This window comes from Emys orbicularis, chromosome 13 (genome assembly GCF_028017835.1).
Source record: "Emys orbicularis isolate rEmyOrb1 chromosome 13, rEmyOrb1.hap1, whole genome shotgun sequence".
In the NCBI taxonomy this organism is placed as follows: domain Eukaryota; kingdom Metazoa; phylum Chordata; order Testudines; family Emydidae; genus Emys; species Emys orbicularis.
Window position 1 is genome coordinate 19020226 of NC_088695.1, and position 20645 is coordinate 19040870.

Here is a 20645-nt window from a genome sequence, read left to right on the forward strand (position 1 = left end):
AGGGCAGTGATGAGGGAGAGTGTGGAGTTGGACACAGAGTAGCAGCTCCCCCTATCCCAGGAGTAGGGGAGGGTCAGTGGGTGGAGTCTCCCTGTGAGGAGGGAGGCTGCAATTTTGCATGTGCACTGTGGCAGGTAGAGTTTTGCTCTTGTGATGCAATATGCACACACACACTCTCTCTCTCTCTCTCGCTCTCTCTCACTAAGGGGGCAGGTCGCTTCCCCCCACAGGCTTAACCACCAGAAGATAAATAAAATCACCCCTCCCCACAAAGTGTATTTTTAAACCTTGTGATATTCAAGCCCAGTTCCCAACTTTCCAGAGTGACTTGAATGCGCTGGCTGTGCGCCTCTGATGTCTGCGTGGTCAGTCGTTTGTTACTTCTCATAGGGGAATTTTCACCCCCTCCTGCTGGGGTTGTCCCTACAACTTATGCCCCACATTAAAGCAGGCTCAGAAGGGATTTCACTTGCTGGGCTCCTACCTTTCTGCATTCCCCACCTATACCCAGACCGAACCCACCAGCAGTTCTGTCCTTTCCCTGTCCCCTGGGAGGAGTGGGTGATCTGGAGCAAAATATGGCTGTTACTCTGCAGCTTGCCAGGGTGAGAACAGCGGCTGGAGCAATTCTAAACTCTGTGACACTGAGGAAGATGCTTAGTCGTGTTTTTACCTTGTTGATCCAGGATCGCCCTTTGCATGTGCACCCACAACTCTGCACCCACAACTCTTTTGCATGCATCCCTCTCGCCCTCCATCAGAGTGTGCACATGGCATCCATGTGCACATGCCCAGCATATGAAAACATCCCAGGGGAGGCTACATTTTGGATGCCAATTCAGAGACCATGTTTAAATATTTTGTCCCTGTTATTTCAGAGTTTTGGGGAGTGTCAGTTTTCTATGGAAAAAAAAAACCCAATGAAATAATAACCATGCCCCAGCCCTGCCCCTCTCTATCACTTTGCATCTGGGGCTCTCAAAGTTCTTTACCCCCCTCAGCCTCACAGTCCCTGTGCAGTGGGTCAGGCTCAGTCAAAGACCAGAGCCACAGAGACCTGCCCTAGGGGGAGAGACAGCGGAGACTAATCACCCTGCCTGATGTAGCTTGTCAACTAGATTTCCCAGTGCTTTAGAGGAACCCATCCTCTACAGCCCGGCCCCAGCCCTTTCCCCCAGGTCTCTCCCCTCACCTGCAGGATCCGGCTCAGGGGCTGGTGTCGGCAGAGCCCGGGGCTGCCCCAGGGGCTGGGTCCAGCCACTGCAGAAAGTCCCCCATTGGTTTCTCTGGTCTCTCCCTGACACAGAGCAGCAGTTGCTTGGTCCAGGTCTCCAGATCACAATGGAGGCAGCAGTAGCTTCTTCTAGGAGCCTTGATTACTAATCAGTCAAAAGCAGGAGTCACACAGTGCATGATGCTCGGTTACGCTATCTAGATATACTGTATAGTTGTATTGCAGAAAAGCCTCCGAGCCCTTAACTCTCCCCCTTCCCTCTTTCCCCTGCCAGCATCTGTTACTTATATTCTTAGGCTCTTAGCTGCTCAGCCCCTTCCTTGGTCCCTCGCTACCAACCTGGGCTGCAGCCCAGTCAGTGGGACCAGCTGTAACTAAAGCCCAGAGCATCTGTCTGCAGGGAAAGAGCCTGGGGGGAATTGGGGTGTGACATGAACAAAAGCCCCTGCTGAAGCTTCCCCAATTGCCCTTCTTGCCCTGCCAGGCTGCTGAATAACGGCCACGTTTTGCTCCAGATCCTCCAAAGGGATGGTGAACATTTGCTAGTTTGCTGTCACTGAGCAGGCCGGAGCAGTCTGAGCAGGCTCGGTAACATCTGCTGAAGCTGCTACCCTCACCTGCCCTCTGAATCTGGGTGGGTGGGTATGGTGGATTTTTACACACCAGCCATGTAGTTATACCAACATAGGTCTGTCATGTAGACCTGGCCTCAGTCCTTTCAGACCTGATGGGTGTGGAGCAAACAGGCCCCTGTCAGCACTGGAATGCTGAGGAGATTTACCCATCGCTGCGGAGTTCACAGGGACCCCCGGCTTGTCTCAAGATAATGGGGTAGATTTTTAAATGAGGAATAACCCCCCCACACACACTCCCCTGAGCCCCCCACTCTTCTCCACTCGCTGGGGTGCCCCCCCGCACAACCATGCTGCCTTTACCCCCCCTTTCCCCTCCATCTCCTTATTGCTCACCCCTCCTCTTCCGCCCAGGCACAGGGGGGACCCCCGCGGGGGCCTGATCCTGCTATCCCGCCCCCCAAGGCCTTTCTCTCCATTTCCTTCACCTGAACCACGACCCCCTACCCCACCCCTAAGCCCCTGCAGGGAAAATTTCTGCGCTAAAGTCCGAGACTGGCAGACACGCGGGGAGCAGCGATGGGGTGAGGAGGGGGGGGACACCCAGCACTTTCCCCCCAGTTCTCCCTCAATTACCTGGAGTCTCCGGCTCCGCCTGGTGGGCTCCCGGCTCCCAGGAGAAGCAGCAGCAATAAATCGCAGCTCCCCGGCTGTGCTGAGCACAGAGAGCAGCGCCCCCGCCACCAGTCGCAGCACCCGGAGCGCTCCCCTGGCTACAGCGTTGCTGGGCAGCTGTTCCCGAGCTGGGGCTGGGTCAACATTGTATCTGCATTTCCGGAGCTGCTGCCGCCAGGGGGCTCTGCTCAGGGCTCGGGGAAAGGAGGCGGCTGATCGCTGAACTATCCCGCTCTCCCTGCTCAGGATATCGGGGTTGAACTTCCTCCCGGGTCAGACGGTGCCGCCTGCCTGGGGTATGAGCCGGGAGCCGGGGCTGAGCAGCTGCTGCTGCCCCGCGGGGTCTGTGCGGGGACAGACCTGCACTAACCCCCCTCTGTGCCCAGCCGGGGGGACTTTCTCCGGTGGCTGCCTGCAACCAGCCCCTGGGGCAGCCCCGGGCTCTGCCGACACCAGCCCCTGAGCCGGAGCCTGCAGGTGAGGGGAGAGACCCGGGGGAAAGGGCTGGAGCCGGGCAGGAAAGTGACTCTGCACCAACGGCCAGGGACCGAGTCTCCCAGCCCGAGGGGAGAGGGGGCAGGAGGGAGACAGGGGCAGAGACTGGCAGGGGCAGCAGGAGCAATCAGTGGGGAGGGAGGTTCCCGGCTCCCAGCCCTGCCCAGCCCCATTCCCTGCAGCGCCCCGGGGCAGATTGACTTTTCTGGGGAGGAGCAGGGAGAGGAAACGCCAGTTCCTGCCTCTGCCTGGTCCCTGCGCTGCTGGGGGGATGCGCTGCCCTGGGGACAGTGTCAGGGGGGATCCCGCAGAGCGTCTCCTTTGATTCTGCTCCTTTCAGTGGTTTGGTTCAGAGGCTCTGTGCCTGGGAGGGAGGGGGAGATTAAAAATGTCTCATTGGGTTTAGTCCTGGTAGGAGGGGCCAGAATAATATTACAAACTGCTACTGGTCATAATTTGCTACTTTGCTGTTGTTACTGAGCAGGTTTCAGCCATCTGAACATGTTCAGTAACATCTGCTGAAGTCACTTCCCTCGCTGGCCATCCGAATCTGCTCCCTGCTGTAAAGGGAGACAGAGGGGGCTCAGATCATGGGCCAAAACTGGACCACCAGATGCTTTTGAATGGACCCCACAATGATTTTTATTTATTCATTATTGTCATTGTTGTTATTATTTGTATTATTTTCTCCGAAGTCTGGATCTTGGCCATACCTTGACTAAGAAATTTGGACCTTGACAAAAAATATTTGACTATCCCTGGCTGAAATGATTACAGTTTCTCTCCTGAAGCCGGCTCTATTAGTAGGTGTGTTCCAGTGTGACAACACCTCCCATTTCTGGAATATTTGAGCTCACTATAATGCCAACCTCAGATGTCAACAAGGAACTTGAAGGATACTAATTCCTTATTTTAATTTAAATATAAAGTTGTTATATGTTGATCACTTGTACAGAGAAAAACATTGTATGCAGAAGGGCAACCTGGACTATCATGGATTGTGACAATTTAGAATACTGGTCGTTCTACAATTCTTTCCCCCTCCCCCTTTTTACTTGTACTAAATTTACTCTGCAGACAGGGGTTGGTCATCTCTTCCTCTGGAGGGTCAAAACTCCATGAAATTCTGTAGTGTTGGCTACCACACCAATATAATTGTCCTGTTTAAATTCTGCTGCTGACTGTGACCGATTGTTGCTAATTGTGTCCACCAATGTGGTTGCTTTTCTTGATGTACTTCATCTGGCCTCACATATGCAAATAAGATGATCTTGCACTAGGATTGAAAAAATGAACTGACACTAAATACGAGCAGTGTGGAGTCTTTTTTTTTTTTAACCCTTAGCTGGAAAAATAAAATGGGGTGTGTGTGTCCACTATTAATAGGGCCCTACCAAATTCACGGCCATGGAAAACTTGTCACGGACCATGAAATCTGGTCTTCACCGTGAAATCTGGCCTTTTGTGTACTATTACCCTATACTATACAGATTTCACAGGGGAGACCAACATTTCTCAAACTGGGGGTCCTGATCCAAAAGGGGGTTGAGGGGGTGGGGCGGTTGCAAGGTTATTGTAGGGGGTTGTGGTATTGCCACCCTTACTTCTGCACTGCCTTGAGAGCTGGGTGGCAGGAAAGTGGTGGCTGCTGGCCAGGCGCCCAGCTCTGAAAGCAGCACTGTCAGCAGCAGTGCAGAAGTAAGGGTGGCAATGGGCAGCCGGAGGGTGGCGGCTGCTGGCCGAGGGCCCAGCTCTGAAGGCAGCAGCACAGAAGTAAAGGTGGCAATACCATACCATGCCATCCTTACTTCTATGCTGCTGCTGGCCATGGCACTGCCTTCAGAGCTGGGCTCCCGGCCAGCAGATGCTGCTGTCCAGCTGCCCAACGCTGAAGGCAGCACAGAAGTAAGGATGACAATATCACAACCCCCCTACAATAACCTTGCAATGCCCCCAATACCCTCTTTTGGGTCAGGACTCCTACAGTTACAACACTGTGAAATTTTAGATTTAAATAGCAGAAATCATGAAATTTATGATTTTTAAAATCCTATGACCGTGGCATTGACCAAAACGGATTGTGAATTTGGTAGGGCTCTAACTATTAACCATAGGGATATAAATGTTGTAATAATTATCTTGCTCATAGTTAGATACTTACCTTCCATATTTTTGGAAAATTCTAACTAAGGTACTTTGAGGACCTTGGCAGTTTTAATGTATTTATCCACCAACTACCCCTGTGTAATAAGGAAATGCTATTGTCCCCACCTGGGGAACTGCAGCAGAGAGAGACTCTGACTTTCTCAGAGTCACACGGGAAGTCTGCGGCGGAGCGAGGTCTCCTGCATCCCAAGTTAGCAACCTAACCACTGGACCATGGTATGACAATCAGGGTCCAGACACCCAAACGGGAGAACCAAAGGTTTAAATCCACATAAGTAAGCAGTTAAACCAACTGGTTGCATGCTGTGTCATTGCACTGTAAAAACATATTCAGTAAGGTCTTTTATGAAAGCTTGTAATGTTCTGAACCTGCTGGCTGTTATGAGATATACCAAGGGTTCTCAAACTCAGTGAGGATGTATTTGGGGGGGACCCTGGACTGGAAGGGCTGTTCGTGTCACCCTACAAAGAGTAACTGGGCTGGTGAAAGCTAGGATGGAAAGGAATTTCTTCTGTGTGCTGCACTTACTTTTATTTAAATAAGTAGCAGAATAAAATTTCATTTAAATGTATCTTTATCTATGGTGGAATTGCTTAGTATATGCTTCTCGGGTGATCATATCAAAAATGCCTAATTGATTTCAAAGCCTAAGTCTCATTAATTTTCAGTCAAGTCCCTTTCTGGCATTTTGGGTTGGGTCTTCTCTATCAGAGGTACCCAAAATAACTAATCACTTTTAAATACCACGATCAGTATCTCTAGTTCTATCTCCCTGTCTGTGTGTTGTCAGCTTGTGATATTTGTCTCATGATATTTAGTGGGGGGGGGGGAGGAGGAGGGGTTAATAAAGCCCCAGTTCAAGGAGTCCTGCAATTACATGAGAATCTCAGCTTTCATTTAAAAAAATAAACAAAATAAAATTCTAGCCACGAGGGTAGCAGAAAAAGTGATCCCAACAGACTGCCAAACTTGGAAGAAAAGAACCCAAAATGTATTATTATTGGTTTGTTCTCTTTATTTAAATCACTTTTTTCCTAAGGAAATCTCATGATTTTTGAGATCTGACTCCTGATATTTGGAAACTTAGGGATGGGAATATTGCTTTTCAGGTCAATGACAGAGCTGGGTGTAGATCAGAGGTCTCATGCTGGTCTGCCTAGTACCATATCCACTAGGACTCATTGCTAAAGCAACAGCACAATGTGGCATCGGTCTGTGACCAGAGAGAGAATTAAAGCTTCGTTTCCCTCATAGAAAAACCACAAGTCTGATTTTAACTCTTCACTTTTCAAGATGACTCAACTGTTCCCGGCTAAAAAATCGGTAAAAATCGCACATGGATACACATGAGTGAATAAAGTCACCACATGTGCAGGGAGCCCACGCTCCATCTAACCCGGGGCTGTTTCTACTCCAGATCTCTCCGATGGAGCCAGGGGAGGAGCTGGGCCCCTTGGATGAAGAGGAAGGGGAGATCCTGAGAGGACCCTGCGCAGGTGAGGAGTGTGTTAAACCAACTCAGAAACCATGGGTGAGTGAAGGAAACAGCTGGGATTCTCAAAAAGGTCCCCCAGTTCTGCACCTTCTCACCCATGTCAGGGGTTTCCCAGCAGGGGTCGCATCCTCCTGGCAGATGTCAGCTTCCCTCACACCCTGACTGACACATGAATACACCTCTCCCCCCTTCATCCCCTTTCTTTCTCAGTGCTCAGCTGCCATGCAGAAGCAGAACTGGTCCCTCTGCTTTGGGGGATTTGGCCCCTTATTTCAGATCATATCATTATTTATTTCTGTCATTGCCCCTTTCAGAGGATACTTTACTTTCCAGCACAAGCAATGACTCAGGTCTCAATTTTCCCTCTTTATTCCCACAGAGGATAGGACAGTGAAGATAAAGGAGGAGAATTGCCTGCGGGAAGCGGAAGCAGATGGGAGGCTATTGGGAAGATCCGAAGGGAGCATTTCCCCGAGTCCCGAGAAGGTGACTACCTACGAGAGTCAATGCAGTTCAAAAGATCTGGGGAAAATTCCTGTAGAGGAGTCACATGGTAAAGCCAGTACCACAGGCAGAGCTCTCAGGAAATCTAAAAGTATAAAAGTCCATCAGAGAATCCACATGGGAGAGAAACCCTATAACTGCCTTGAGTGTGGGAAAATCTTCAATCGGAGGTCATTTCTTATTACGCATCAGAGAATTCACACTGGAGAGAAGCCCTATAAATGCCCCGAATGTGGGAAAAGCTTCACTGTGAGATCAACCCTTATTAAACATAAAAGAATCCACACCGGAGAGAAACCCTACAAGTGCCCCGACTGCGGGAAAAGCTTCCGTCTGAGCTCGACCCTTTGTACCCATCGGAAAATCCATACAGGAGAGAAACCCTATGAGTGCCTCAAATGTGGGAAAAAATTCCGAGTGAGCTCTTACCTTCTTGCACACGAGGCCACCCACATGGTGGACAATCCTTACAAATGCCCCGACTGTGGGAAAAACTTTAGTGTGAGTAGAGACCTCCTCGTGCATCAGAGAATCCACACTGGAGAGAGACCCTTTAAGTGCCCCGTGTGTGGGAAAAGCTTCAATCGGAGATCGATCCTGATTGTACATCAGAGAGTCCACACTGGAGAGAAGCCCTATAAATGCCCTGACTGCGGGAAAAGCTTCAGTGTGAGCTCAGACCTCACAGCACATCAGAGAATCCACACAGGAGAAAAACCCTATAAATGCTTTGATTGCGGGAATAGCTTTCGTCTGAGCTCCCACCTTACCAGACATCAGAGGAGCCATACTGGAGAGAGACCCTATAAATGCCTGGTCTGTGGGGAAAGCTTCAGTGACTGCTCAGGCCTTATTAAACATAAGAGAATGCACACTGGAGAGAAACGAAGGCCAACGCCTGTTACACATCAAGGAACTAACACGACAGCAGCACCTTATAAATGCCCCGACTGTGGGAAAAACTTTAGTATGAATTCAGCCCTTGTTAAACACCAGAGAATCCACACAGGAGAGAAACCCTATAACTGCCCCGAGTGCGGGAAAAGCTTCAGTCATTGCTCAGCCCTTATGAAACATCAGAGAATCCATACAGGAGAGAAACCCTTTAAATGCCTGGACTGCGGGAAAAGGTACAATGACAGCTCAACCCTCCGGAGACACCGGCGAATCCACTCAGAAGACAGGCCCTATAAATGCCCCGACTGTGGGGAACGATTCAGTGTGACCTCAGGCCTTATTAGACACCAGAAAAGCCACACTGAGGAGAGACCTTTTAAATGTAGTGAGTGCGGGAAAAGCTTCCAGTCGAACTCACTTCTTAAAACACATCAGAGGATCCATACGGGAGAAAAACCCTATAAATGCCCTGAGTGTGGGAAAAGCTTCCGTCAGAGCTCCCACCTCATAAGGCATCAGAAAATCCACACGGGATAGTTGGTCACAGTGTTTTTTCTCATAGTTCTGCTCCACTCACTCATCTGGGGATTGTGAGATCTATAGGTGGCTGAGGATGGGTGCTGGGGCATTGAGAGACTTGGGACCCATGAGGCAGGATGGTGGATGCTGGAGCACGGGAGGTGAATGGAGTATTTTGAAATTGGGTTGTTGCCGGATGGGCCCAGCCAATGGGAGAGGTATCTTGGGTGCTGGTGGGTGGGTTACTTGGAGATTGGGATGGGAGGTGAGGGAATAACTGTCCTAGAGTCTAAAAGTTTTCCTTCTCCAACAGAGATTGAAAAACAACATGCCCCCACTCTGCCGTCCAACTCACGCTCTGACACAAAACCTCTGCAGTGACCTGCACGCTGTCAAAGCAGATTGATTCCCAAATGCACGGGCTATGGGAGATGGGATGTGCTGAACCGTTGACACTGCGGGGTACGTAAGATTGGCCGTACTGTGTCAGTCCAAAGGTCCATCTAGCCCAGTATCCTGTCTTCTGACAGTGGCCAATGAAAGAAGCCTAGTACTAGTTCACCGGTCGGGTTTTGTGTTACAGCATGAGTGGGATGAAGTTGGATGCATGTTACTTTTGGGTTCCTGTTAGAGATGGAAGTGAAGGCCTCATGAAGCGTGGGTGCATATGATCCAAGATGCTGTAATCAGTGTGACAAGTCTTTTCCCTTCTTCTCGTGTTGGGCAAGTGAGTCCTACCGGAACCTTCACTCTCATTAAATGTCATTTTTGTTTCTGTTAATTTTATTCAGTGACTTTCATACAAATGTTTTTTCCCCAACAAGTTATTTTTTCTCCTTGCTCCCCAAACCCTCAAGTTTTGGATAAAGACAGCGCAGAGTGGGTTATGTTTAAAAAAATTTTTTTTGTGTTGTTGTTGTTGAGAAAATCAACTCACAAGGGGCAAACAGCTCTACAGCATCTTCTTGTTTCCTTTTCTATGTCTCTGTCCATCATTGACAATGCAACCGGGATCCGGCTTTCAGCCCCTCCCTCTTCTGTCTTCAAGTAGAAAATTTCTCCCATTCTAAAAATATTCAAGTGAACGCTCCGGGAGTGGAAGAGTATTTCCAGAACACGTCAAAGAAATTGAACTGGTAGTTTTTGAGAGGAAGACTCCTCCGAGGCCAAGGGGAGAGGAAGGAGAAACATAGGGATGGAGGATATTGGGAGTCAGCGGCCTGTCAGCTCTACACAGTGTTGAAACTGAGGTGAGCTGAGAAGTTTTTTCCCATCGTCCATTTCTGCCAGAGAGGCTTCATCTGACCCTGTAGTTTGCCAAGGTGGTGGGTACTCATATCAGGGATTTGGTTATCAGCATATACTTGAGCTTTCAGAACCTGTGAAACAAGTTCCACCCATTTTCTGACATGGGTTAGGGAATCCTGGTCTTGCTCAGAGCATCTCAGTGGGCTCTTCTCCAGTGGAATCATTTCAGACCCCAGGGTCTGCTTTGGTTCCTGTAGAAATTACGTACATTCCCCAAGTTCTCCCTCCCCCGCCCCCCCCCCCTCCCTCGGGTGAGACTAGAGTCTGGGGCCTCTCCCTCAGCAAAAGCGATGTTTGAAACCCCTAACCGACCTCCCACCTCTAAATTCTCTAGCCTGTGTTTGCCAGAAGCTGGGAATGGGTGACGGGATGGATCACTTGATGATTACCTGTTCTGTTCATTCCCTCTGGGGCACCTGGCATTGGCCACTGTCAGAAGACAGGATACTGGGCTAGATGGACCATTGGTCTGACCCAGTGTGACTGTTCTTATGTTAAATTTGGGACCTGTTCCCTTGGCTGTCCAAGTTCCCAAACACTTTGAAGCCTGGCTTCCCCAGAGCAATAGTCCCACTTCCCAAAGTTTGAGATTTGGGGGGGGGGGGGGGGCTTTTTATGTGCCTCATTTTCCCACAACCAAAACATGCTACCCCCAGGGCCTTATTCTTCCTTTGTCCAAACGGGGTCCCCACATCCTTTGTTTCAATCCCATAATAGAAGGGGGCCCATCACCCCTTAGCACAGTATCTTTAAGAGTCTGGGCCTTCCCCATTTCTATAGGGTCCTGAGCAGTGGGCAGAACTTACCATCACAATGCATACATACCTCCAGGCCTCTCTCTTTCTGCCTCTGGGGTGGCCAATCTCTTCCTGTTGTTGGATCTCCTCAGCATGTTGCTGTGGAAGCCTGGGAATTCCCAGCAATTGGAGCTGGAACTCCGGTGGTCAGTGCTCCTGCCCTATGCTCCAACTTGGTCTCTCTTCCCTCCTCGATGGGAGGAGCCTCTCAGTCCTGCAGTCTACGCCATATGGAAATGGACATGCCTATTCTCTGTAGCACCCCTTATGGCCAAATGAGGCTCTGCACTGGACCTTGCTCCCTTTTTTGCCAGTCACCCTATGACAGAGGGGATGGGCTATTCCACCCATAACACCCTTTGGGGGTTCTTAAAGAGAGATTTTATTGGGGGGTGGTCAAAATATAGAGACAGGTGAACTGGAAGACATGAGCTCTACCATCATGGCAGCCACTCCCCCCCCCACACACACACACAACTAGGACCTTGAGATCCATTATGACACTATTGGACCTTCATGGTCCTGATCCTGAAAGGCGTCATGACTGGACCAGAAAGAGGGAACCAATGACATTACCATCTCCCCTGTCTTCGGCTAGGTTCTGAGCTGCACTTCGGATGGGAAACGAGTTCCTGCTGCCGCCCCGTCCCTCCTGTGTCCTTTTCCTTCCCTTTCCTACCTTTCTCCTTTTGCCCTCTGTTTAAAAAGATCCTGCCTGAGCCGGACAAGATGGCATTTTTTGCAATGCTGCTATGAACCTGTGACTAGAGGGGCAGCTAAAAGTAGCATCTTCCAGAAAGCAGAGAGTGGCTAAACTGTAATGTCTGAAGATGAGGAATTGCAAGGTAAGGTACATGTCACCCCTGCGTAGGGGGTGAGGGTGGAGAATTGGAGGGGGTGGACTGGGTGTGCAAGAGGCCTAGCTGGGGAGGTCTGTCTGGGATGGGGATGGTGGGGGTGTGAACCAGCTATGTTATAGTTAAGGGAGAGAATCTGGTTAAATGATGACTCTTCTGGCTGCTCTCAAGCCCACATGCACCGACTGTCTTGAAATTGGCAATTCCTCATGGAATGTGGGGTAATTTCAGCAACGCATTCCCACAGTGCAGCCCCTCGACCCTCTCCCCCCAGCCCCAGAAATATTTCACAAACTCAACAGAGTTACCTATTTTATTTGTATTTGTGGGGCTCTGATATCACATGGGTGACCATATTTCCTGAAGGGAAAATGGGACACCATAAGGGGCTAGCTTGAGGCTCCCTCCCCAACTCGCGCAGGGCTGGCCCGAGCCCTCCTCCCCACAAGGGACTGGCGTTGCTGCTCACCTGAGCCCTGCCTGCCCCCCTGCCCGGGGCTGGCATCTTTGCTCATCCCCCTACATGTTCCTGTGCACCCCACTTTTTTGACAAATCTGGGTATTTGTCCCGTTTGCTCTTGCCAACTGATGAAGTTGACAAGAGCAAATGGGACAAATGCCCACTTTTGCCAAAACAGTTGGGATGGCCAGGACAGGGCTTAATAAAGGGACTGTCCTGGCCAAAATGGGACGTATGGTCACCGTAGATGTCATGGCAATATTTGATGATTAGAAGCCGCAGGGGCAATGTTGGAGGGGATTAGCTCTGCAAGTTAGATAATTATATAGAAGAACTGGATAAGAGAGGATTTATATCCATATGACGCACAAAACGCGACATTCTTCTTAGTATATGCACCATGTGACCAGGATTCATCACCGAATTTGGTGCGCTGGTTGGATCATTAGCTTCCTGGGCCTGGGCCGGGTACTGATGGGGAGTGCGACGTGAATGCTGAAGAAGGTCATTAAGGTTGCTCAGTCAAGCGCTCAGAGTTAGGCCAAAATCAAGGTGCCCGAACAGTGTTAATTCTGCCCCACATGGGTGTGCGTTATGGTGCAGTCTCTAATGACAGGATCCCCTACTGCACTGTTCATTAACACCAGGCCCTGCCTCACTCACTCCTTTCAGACCTGCTGTGGATGATGGAGCCAGCATGTCTCTGTCAGTGCTGAAATCCGGGGGGAGCTTTACCCATCACTCCAGTTTGAGGGGACCCCACGGCTTGTCTCAGTCTCCTGCTCAGCCGGGTGGGCTCCCAGGTCACAGGAGAGGCAGCAGCAATAAATCTGTGCTGAGCAGAGAGAGCAGCCCTCCAGCCCCCTTTCGCAGCACCGGGAGTCCTCCCGTGGCTACAGTCAGGGCCGGCTCCAGGCACCAGTTTGGCAAGCAGGTGCTTGGGGCGGCCACTCCGGAGAGGGGCGGCAGGTCCAGCTATTCGGCGGCAATTCGGCGGAGGATCCCTCACTCCCGCTCAGAGCGAAGGACCTCCCGCCGAATTGCCACCACAGGTCACGATCGCGGCTTTCTTTTTTTTTTTTTTTTTTGCGGCTGCTTGGGGCGGCAAAAACCCTGGAGCCGGCCCTGGCTACAGTGTTGCTGGGCAGCTGTTCCCGAGCTGGGACTGTGTCCCACCAATTCCTGTGGCACCAGGGGCCCTGCTTGTTGCAAAGGGGGAGGAGGAGGCTGCTTTGCTCTCTCCGCTCAGGATAGCAGGGGTTGAGCTTCCTGGGTCAGATGCTGCTGCTGCCTTCATTGTGATCGGGAGCCCGGGCTGAGCTGCTGCTGCCCAGCCAGGGGTGGGGGTGGGGGGGACTTTCTGCGGTGGCTGGACCCAACCCCTGGGGCAGCCCCGGGCTCTGCCAACACCAGGCTCTGAGCCGGAGCCTGCAGGTGAGGGGAGAGACCCGGGGGAAAGGGCTGGAGCTGGGCAGGAAAGAGACTCTGCACCAACGGCCCCTCCTCGCCCCAGCTCTGCTCCCGGGGGGGCGGGGGTCTGCGAGTCCCAGAGCTGCTGCCCTCCCTGACCCACCCCAGGCTCTGCTCCCCTGAGCGCCTGCAGGAGCCGAGCCAGCTCCGGGAGAGCGAACGCCCCGGGCCGGATGTAGTGTATTAAACTAGGGACCGAATGGCTAGGTAGCAGTTCTGCAGAAAAGGACCTAGGGGTCACAGTGGACGAGAAGCTGGATATGAGTCAACAGTGTGCTCTTGTTGCCAAGAAGGCTAATGGCATTTTGGGCTGTATAAGTAGGGGCATTGCCAGCAGATCGAGGGACGTGATCGTTCCCCTTTATGCGACATTGGTGATGCCTCATCTGGAGTACTGTGTCCAGTTTTGGGCCCCACACTACAAGAAGGATGTGGAAATATTGGAAAGAGTCCAGCGGAGGGCAACAAAAATGATTAGGGGTCTGGAGCACATGACTTATGAGGAGAGGCTGAGGGAACTGGGATTGTTTAGTCTCCAGAAGAGAAGAATGAGGGGGGATTTGATAGCTGCTTTCAACTACCTGAGGGGGGGTTCCAAAGAGGATGGAGCTCGGCTGTTCTCAGTGGTGGCAGATGACAGAACAAGGAGCAATGGTCTCAAGTTGCAGTGGAGGAGGTCTAGGTTGGATATTAGGAAACACTATTTCACTAGGAGGGTGGTGAAGCACTGGAATGCTTTACCTAGGGAGGTGGTGGAATCTCCTTCCTTGGAGGTTTTTAAGGCCCGGCTTGACAAAGCCCTGGCTGGGATGATTTAGTTGGGAATTGGTCCTGCTTTGAGCAGGGGGTTGGACTAGATGACCTCCTGAGGTCCCTTCCAACCCTGATATTCTATGATTCTATGAAACTGCTCCCCGTAGGAATGTGCTACTGTTAGCAGTTACTGATACCTAGGATTGTAAGAAACTGCTATTGTATAAAACTGCTACCTGATGTAGCAAATGCCGACCGGTAGCAGTTTCTTGCACTATAATATGTGTGAAATTGCTATGTGTAGAAATGTGCTATCTGTAGCAGTTATTGATATGTGTAGGTTGTAAGAAACTGCAGATGTAAAAAACTGCTCCTTGATTTTTACATTATTTGAAACATGATAACAGTTTTCATCTTCCCTCCTAGGTCATGTTTTCTAGACCTTTAATCTATTTTTTTTCTCTTCTCTGGACTTTCTCCAATTTGTCCACATCTTTCCTGAAATGTGGCGCCACGAACTGGACACAATACTCCAGTTGAGGCCTGATCAGCGCAGAGTAGTGCAGAAGAATTACTTTTTGTGTCTTGCTCACAACAGTGCTGCTTGTCTTGCTTACAACACTCCTGCTAATACATCCCAGAGTGATGTTCAGTTTTTTTGCAACAGTGTTACACTGTTCACTCATATTTAGCTTGTGATCCACTATGACCCCAGATCCCTTTCCGCAGTACTCCTTCCTAGGCAGTCATTTCCCATTTTGTATGCGTGCAGCTGATTGTTTCTTCCTAAATGGAGTACTTTGCATTTCTCCTTTTTGAATTGCATCCTATTTACTTCACATTATTTCTCCAGTTTGTCCAGATCATTTTGAATTTTCATCCTATCCTCCAAAGCACTTGCAACCCCTCCCAGCTTGGTATCGTTCACAAACTTTATAAGTGTACTCTCTATGCCATTATCTCAATCATTGATGAAGATATTGAACAGAAATGTATCCAGAATTGATCACTGCAGAACCCCACTCGTTATGCCCTTCCAGCCCTACTCTCTCAGAACTGTTTTCCAACCAGTTTTGCACCCACCTTATTTTAGCTCCATTTAGGTTGCATTTCCATAGTTTGTTTATGAGAAGGTCATGGGAGACAGTATCAGAAGCCTTACTAAAGGCAAGATAGACCATGTCGACCACTTCCCCCCATCCACAAGGCTTGTTAGCTTTCTTTGACAGGGTATCAGGTTGGTTTGACATGTGAGACTGCTATCTGTAGGAATTAGCTACATCAGGGGGCATTTTTTAAGCAAAGTAGGACCTGTCGCTGCAGGGAGTACGATCGTACAGATAGCAGTTTCACACATCCTCTGGTGTAAGAAACTGCTGTCTGTAGGGATGTGCTACCTGTAGCAGCGACAGGTCCTACTTTGCTAGAAACTGCTATCTGATGTAGCTAATCCCTACAGATAGCGGTTTCTTACACCATAGGCTGTGTGAAACTGCTACTTATAGGAATTTGCTACCTGTAGTACGGAGAGGTAGTGAATTGTTACCATTAGCAGTTACTGATACATTCTTCATGTTCTTATGTGCTGACTTGTCCTAATTTGCTAAAATTTGACAGTGGTGTGGGATGGAAGCAAAAGTGTTCAGCTTCCAAACGACCCTGCCTAGATTCATGTTAGTGGGACGCGGGACATGTGGAGGATAATTTAAAATCTTAATTTCCTTAGGGTTCGCCTTCAATATACTTCTATGCTGGTGCAATCTCTGCCCATTACAGTTCATCAGCTCAGCAGGCAGGCCCAGGCAGCAATGCACTTGTCCTGTTGCCTTCACTGAGAGAGGTTTCTGATCAAAGGGAGGGTAGATTCCAGCAAGCTCCTGAGGTAATATCTCATGGGAGATATGGTGTGTGTTTCTCATACCCTATTTTGTGTTTCTTACCATCATGCCATCTTTAGTTTTGTTTGGGGTTTTTTTGCAAGTCACATCATTGCAGTATAAGCAGTAGTCCTCCATGCTCTCTGAAAAAATCAATACAATTTTGTCAAATGATGTGACAAAAACTGTAAATAGAAATCTTCATTTATTCATTACTGTCAATTACGCCAAAAAAATTAACTTGTTTGCAAATACTTTTTCTTTTTGGGGGGTCATAGTTTGGATTGGATCACTGCTTGCCACTTCTGCCAAAAAACACTCCTCTTTGTCCGTGTCTGTGACCTCCACCTTTATCACTTGGCTGTTGTGAGGCTTGTGAGATACATTGCCTCCCATTTCTCCTACCTCTTCTGAGGTGACTTTTTTCATAGTGTCATCCACAGCAGTTTCCATTTCCATGTTTTCCTGTAATCTGTTTTCAGCAGCTAATGTTAGAGGCTCTTTAAATAGTTTTAAGTGGGAGATACTGTACATAGATCCTAAAAGTTTCCCTGAGATGGTTTCTAATTTTACTCTTTTACCCTCTACAGTGGTGACTTTGTATGGTCCACGGTAGGTAGGTTGCAGCAGCCCTCCCTTTCTTGTTTTCCTTCTTGCATTCAGTAACATGACACTGTCCCCAACCTCAAATATTATTTTCCTATGTTTACGAGTCTTAGTTTTGTCATACTGCATCTGTTGCTTTTCTTGTGCTTTAGAAATATTAGTAAGAGCCAATTCAATGTCAGCAGCACGTCAAGATTCCATATTTATGATGTACTCTTTGTAGAATTGTTCATCGAGTTCCTCAAAATCTGTTGGCTTTGTAAACAAATGGAGAAGGAGTTGTGTTTGTAAAATGAAAAATCATAGAATAACATGCACCTGAAAGCTGATGGTTCTTAAAGACACCTACCATGTAATTTTCTGAGACTTGGTCTGGGAATGTTGCTTCAAAGCCATACAGTAGTCGAAAGGGTGACATTTTGGTTGTTGTGTTTGGTTTTGATTGCAAAGAAAATAAAATGTCACCAAGAAATTCGTCCCAGTTACTCCCAGTGTCATCAACCAACTTCCGCAATGCTCTTTAACAAATGGTGATGGATTATTTGTGGGGGGAGGGGAAAGGACTGTCTTTACTGAGAGAAATTGTACGCAATCCAAAAGGTGTAAAGAGGCCATCCTAGTTTATTGGTACGATTACTTTTTCTTGAAATAAAAGACAAGTGGACTTGCAATGTACTAAAATTTTGAAGCTTGCAACGCCAGACAGCTACCGGTCAGTCAGGAATCAATTTGGAGTGGGCAAATCTACTGTGGGGGCTGCTGTGATGCAAGTAGCCAAAGCAATCACTGAGCTGCTGCTACCAAAGGTAGTGACTCTGGGAAATGTGCAGGTCATAGTAGATGGCTTTGCTGCAATGGGATTCCCTAACTGTGGTGGGGTGATAGATGGAACCCATATCCCTATCTTGGCACCGGACCACCAGGGCAGCCAGTACAGAAAACGCAAGGGGTACTTTTCAATGGTGCTGCAAGTACTGGTGAATCACAAGGGATGTTTCACCAACATCAACGTGGGCTGGCCGGGAAGGGTTCATGACGCTCATGTCTTCAGGAACACTAGTCTGTTTAAATGGCTGCAGCAAGGGATTTACTTCCCAGACCAGAAAATAACCATTGGGGATGTTGACATGCCTATAGTTATCCTTGGGGACCCAGCCTACCCCTTAATGTCATGGCTCATGAAGCCATACACAGGCAGCCTGGACAGTAGTCAGGAGCTGTTCAACTATAGGCTGAGCAAGTGCAGAATGGTGGTAGAATGTGCATTTGGACGTTTAAAGGGTCGCTGGCGCACTTTACTGACTTGCTCAGACCTCAGCCAAACCAATATTCCCATTGTTATTGCTGCTTGCTGTGTGCTCCACAATCTCTGTGAGAGTAAGGGGGAGACGTTTATGGCTGGGTGGGAGGATGAGGCAAATCGCCTGGCCGCTGATTATGCGCAGCGAGACACCAGGGCGATTAGAAGAGCACACCAGGAAGCGCTGCGCATCAGAGAAGCTTTGAAAACCAGTTTCATGACTGGGCAGGCTACGGAGTGAAAGTTCTGTTTGTTTCTCCTTGATGAAAACCTGCTCCCTTGATTGACTCATTCCCTGTAAGCAACCCACCCTCCCCCCTTCAATCACAACTTGTTTTAAAAGGAAATAAAGTCACTATCGTTTAAAAATCATGTATTCTTTATTAATTAATTATAAACATAGGGAGAGAACTGACAAGGTAGCCCGGGTGGGGTGTGGGAGGAGGGGAGGAGGGAAGGAAAAGGCCACTTCAAAACTTGTTGAATGACAGCCTTTTGCTTGGGCTGTCCACTGGGGGGGGGGGAGTGCACGGAGCATCCCCCCCCCCGCGCGTTCTTGGGCATCTGGGTGAGGAGGCTATGGAACTTGGGGAGGGGGGAGGGTGGTTATACAGGGCTGCAGCGGCACTCTGTGATCCTGCTGCTGTTCCTGAAGCTCCACCAGACGCCGGAGCATGTCCATTTGATCACGCAGTAGCCCCAGCGTTGCATCCTGCCTCCTCTGCTCTTCCTGCCACCACCTCTCATCTCGAGTGTCCCTCCTGTCCTCACGTTCATCCCTCCTGTCCTCACGTTCATTGGCTGCTTTCCTGTACTGTGATACCGTGTCCTTCCACTCATTCAGATGAGCTCTTTCATTGCAGGTCTACTGCATGATCTCAGAGAACATTTCATCTCACGTGCGTTTTTTTCGCCGCCTTATCTGAGATAGCCACTCAGGCCTGGGTATGAAAAAAAACCTACTTCTTCAGAGGGCTGAGAAATGACACTAACCAATCAGGATCCAACAGGCAAGCTAGGAAGGCTGCCTGCTTCATCCTGGGGGGAATGCTGGGTGATTCTGGGACAAAAGAGGAGCACCTCTGCCCTACCCCAGAAATCTTGTGCCAGGTCGGGGCCTTTGTTTAAACGCTGCGACCACGCAGTTACTTTCTGTGTTTGTTTACAAGTTTAAAGGTGCGGCCAGACAAAACTTTGAGTGTAACTTTCACCAGCACTGATCTGGCTGCATGAGTCATCTTGCATCACCCGTGCTGAGTCATCCTTCTGAGAAGTTGCCTTCACTGACCTCTCACTGACCCCTGGGGAGACCACAGTGAGATCTGCCACCAGACTGCAGACAGTCCCCACGGCAGGAAGACACCCTGATGGACCGCTGCTGACACAGCCTACGGAACTCAGAGCCAAAATGAAACCTGGCTGGTCCTTCAAAATCCACCCTCTCCTCATATCGCAGTGACAGCTCTGCCAACCTGCTCCCAGTGTGATTCTCCCCCTTTCAATACGGCTACACCAAGCACCGTGAAAGCACTGGGAGTGTGCAGGATTGTGGGTACACACAGACCGGTGAGGGGTTCTGTCCCCACCTGCCCTGTAACCTTGGGGCCTTTTTGCTGTGCAGCTAGGATTAATTCCCTGACACTGGCAGCCAGCCGACAAGCGTAAGCAGGGGCGGCTCTAGCTTTTTTGCCACCCCAAGCATGGCAGGCAGGCTGCCTTCGGCGACTTGCCTGCGGGAGGTCCCCGGTCCCGCGGATTCGGCGTACCCGCCGCCGAATTGCCGCCCAATCCGCGGGACCGGTGGACCTCCCGCAGGCATGCCGCCGAAGGCTTGGAGCGCTGGTGCCTGGAGCCACCGCTGAGCGTAAGTTCTCACCCCAGCTTCCAACAGCCTCGTTACTCCTAGCAGATTGACACCAACAGCCCTTCTAGTCCTGACTCTCCCCAAATCCATCCTCCCCAAGTTCTTAATTATCAGCAGGGATCCTAGAAATCCCTTTGCCGGGGGAAAAAGTGGGATTTGTGTTTTTAGAGAATCTTTAGTCTTTACATTTTTGTGAAAAAATAAAAACATATACAGAAAAACCCCGTTTAGCTGAGCCTCCATTATCTGGCTCTCCGTATTAACCAAACCACCAGCTGCCCGGGGCGCAGGCTGACCCCCTGAGGCCCAGCTGTCTGGGGCTGACCACCCAAGCCAAACTCGCCCAGGGGCTGACTGCCCAAGCCCCACCGCTGTCAGCCTTGGGCAACTGGTGTTTCAGTTAATATGGGCAGCAGATAATGGAGGTTCTACTGTATATCAATAAAACATTGTGCTCAACTGAGACCTATATATATATTGTGGCTCGGGAAACTGAAGTTCAACATTTCATTTTAATTGCAGAAAAATGTAGATTTTTTTTATCAGAGAATGTTGGGGTTTTATCATGGAAAACTAGGATCCCCAATTACGAGACACTGAGACTTTTCCCCTCTGGTTTGTAGCCCCAGATACCAGCATATTTTGGCACACACACTCCACACAGTTTACACACCAGACACTTGCTTGGGATAAATGAAAAGTTTATGTAATAGCAAAATCACAGATTCAAAGATGAAACCGTCTGGGTAAGCAAATGTATACCAGTTACACAGAAATTAAACATCAAGACGCAAC

At 49.5% G+C, this 20645-nt stretch overlaps 2 protein-coding genes across 2 annotated transcripts in view; one reads left to right on the plus strand and one right to left on the minus strand.

Annotated features, from left to right (window-relative positions):
* Positions 1-20645, minus strand: part of LOC135887555 (zinc finger protein 883-like) — a 99050-nt gene that overhangs the window by 4794 nt on the left and 73611 nt on the right. The gene's annotated exons all lie outside the window — the stretch shown is intronic.
* On the plus strand, positions 6570-8576 carry LOC135888088 (zinc finger protein 501-like). The gene is made up of 4 exons (XM_065415900.1): positions 6570-6639; positions 7018-7586; positions 7671-7989; positions 8122-8576. The coding sequence occupies exons 1-4, from the start codon at positions 6570-6572 to the stop codon at positions 8574-8576; spliced, it is 1413 nt and encodes a 470-aa protein (XP_065271972.1).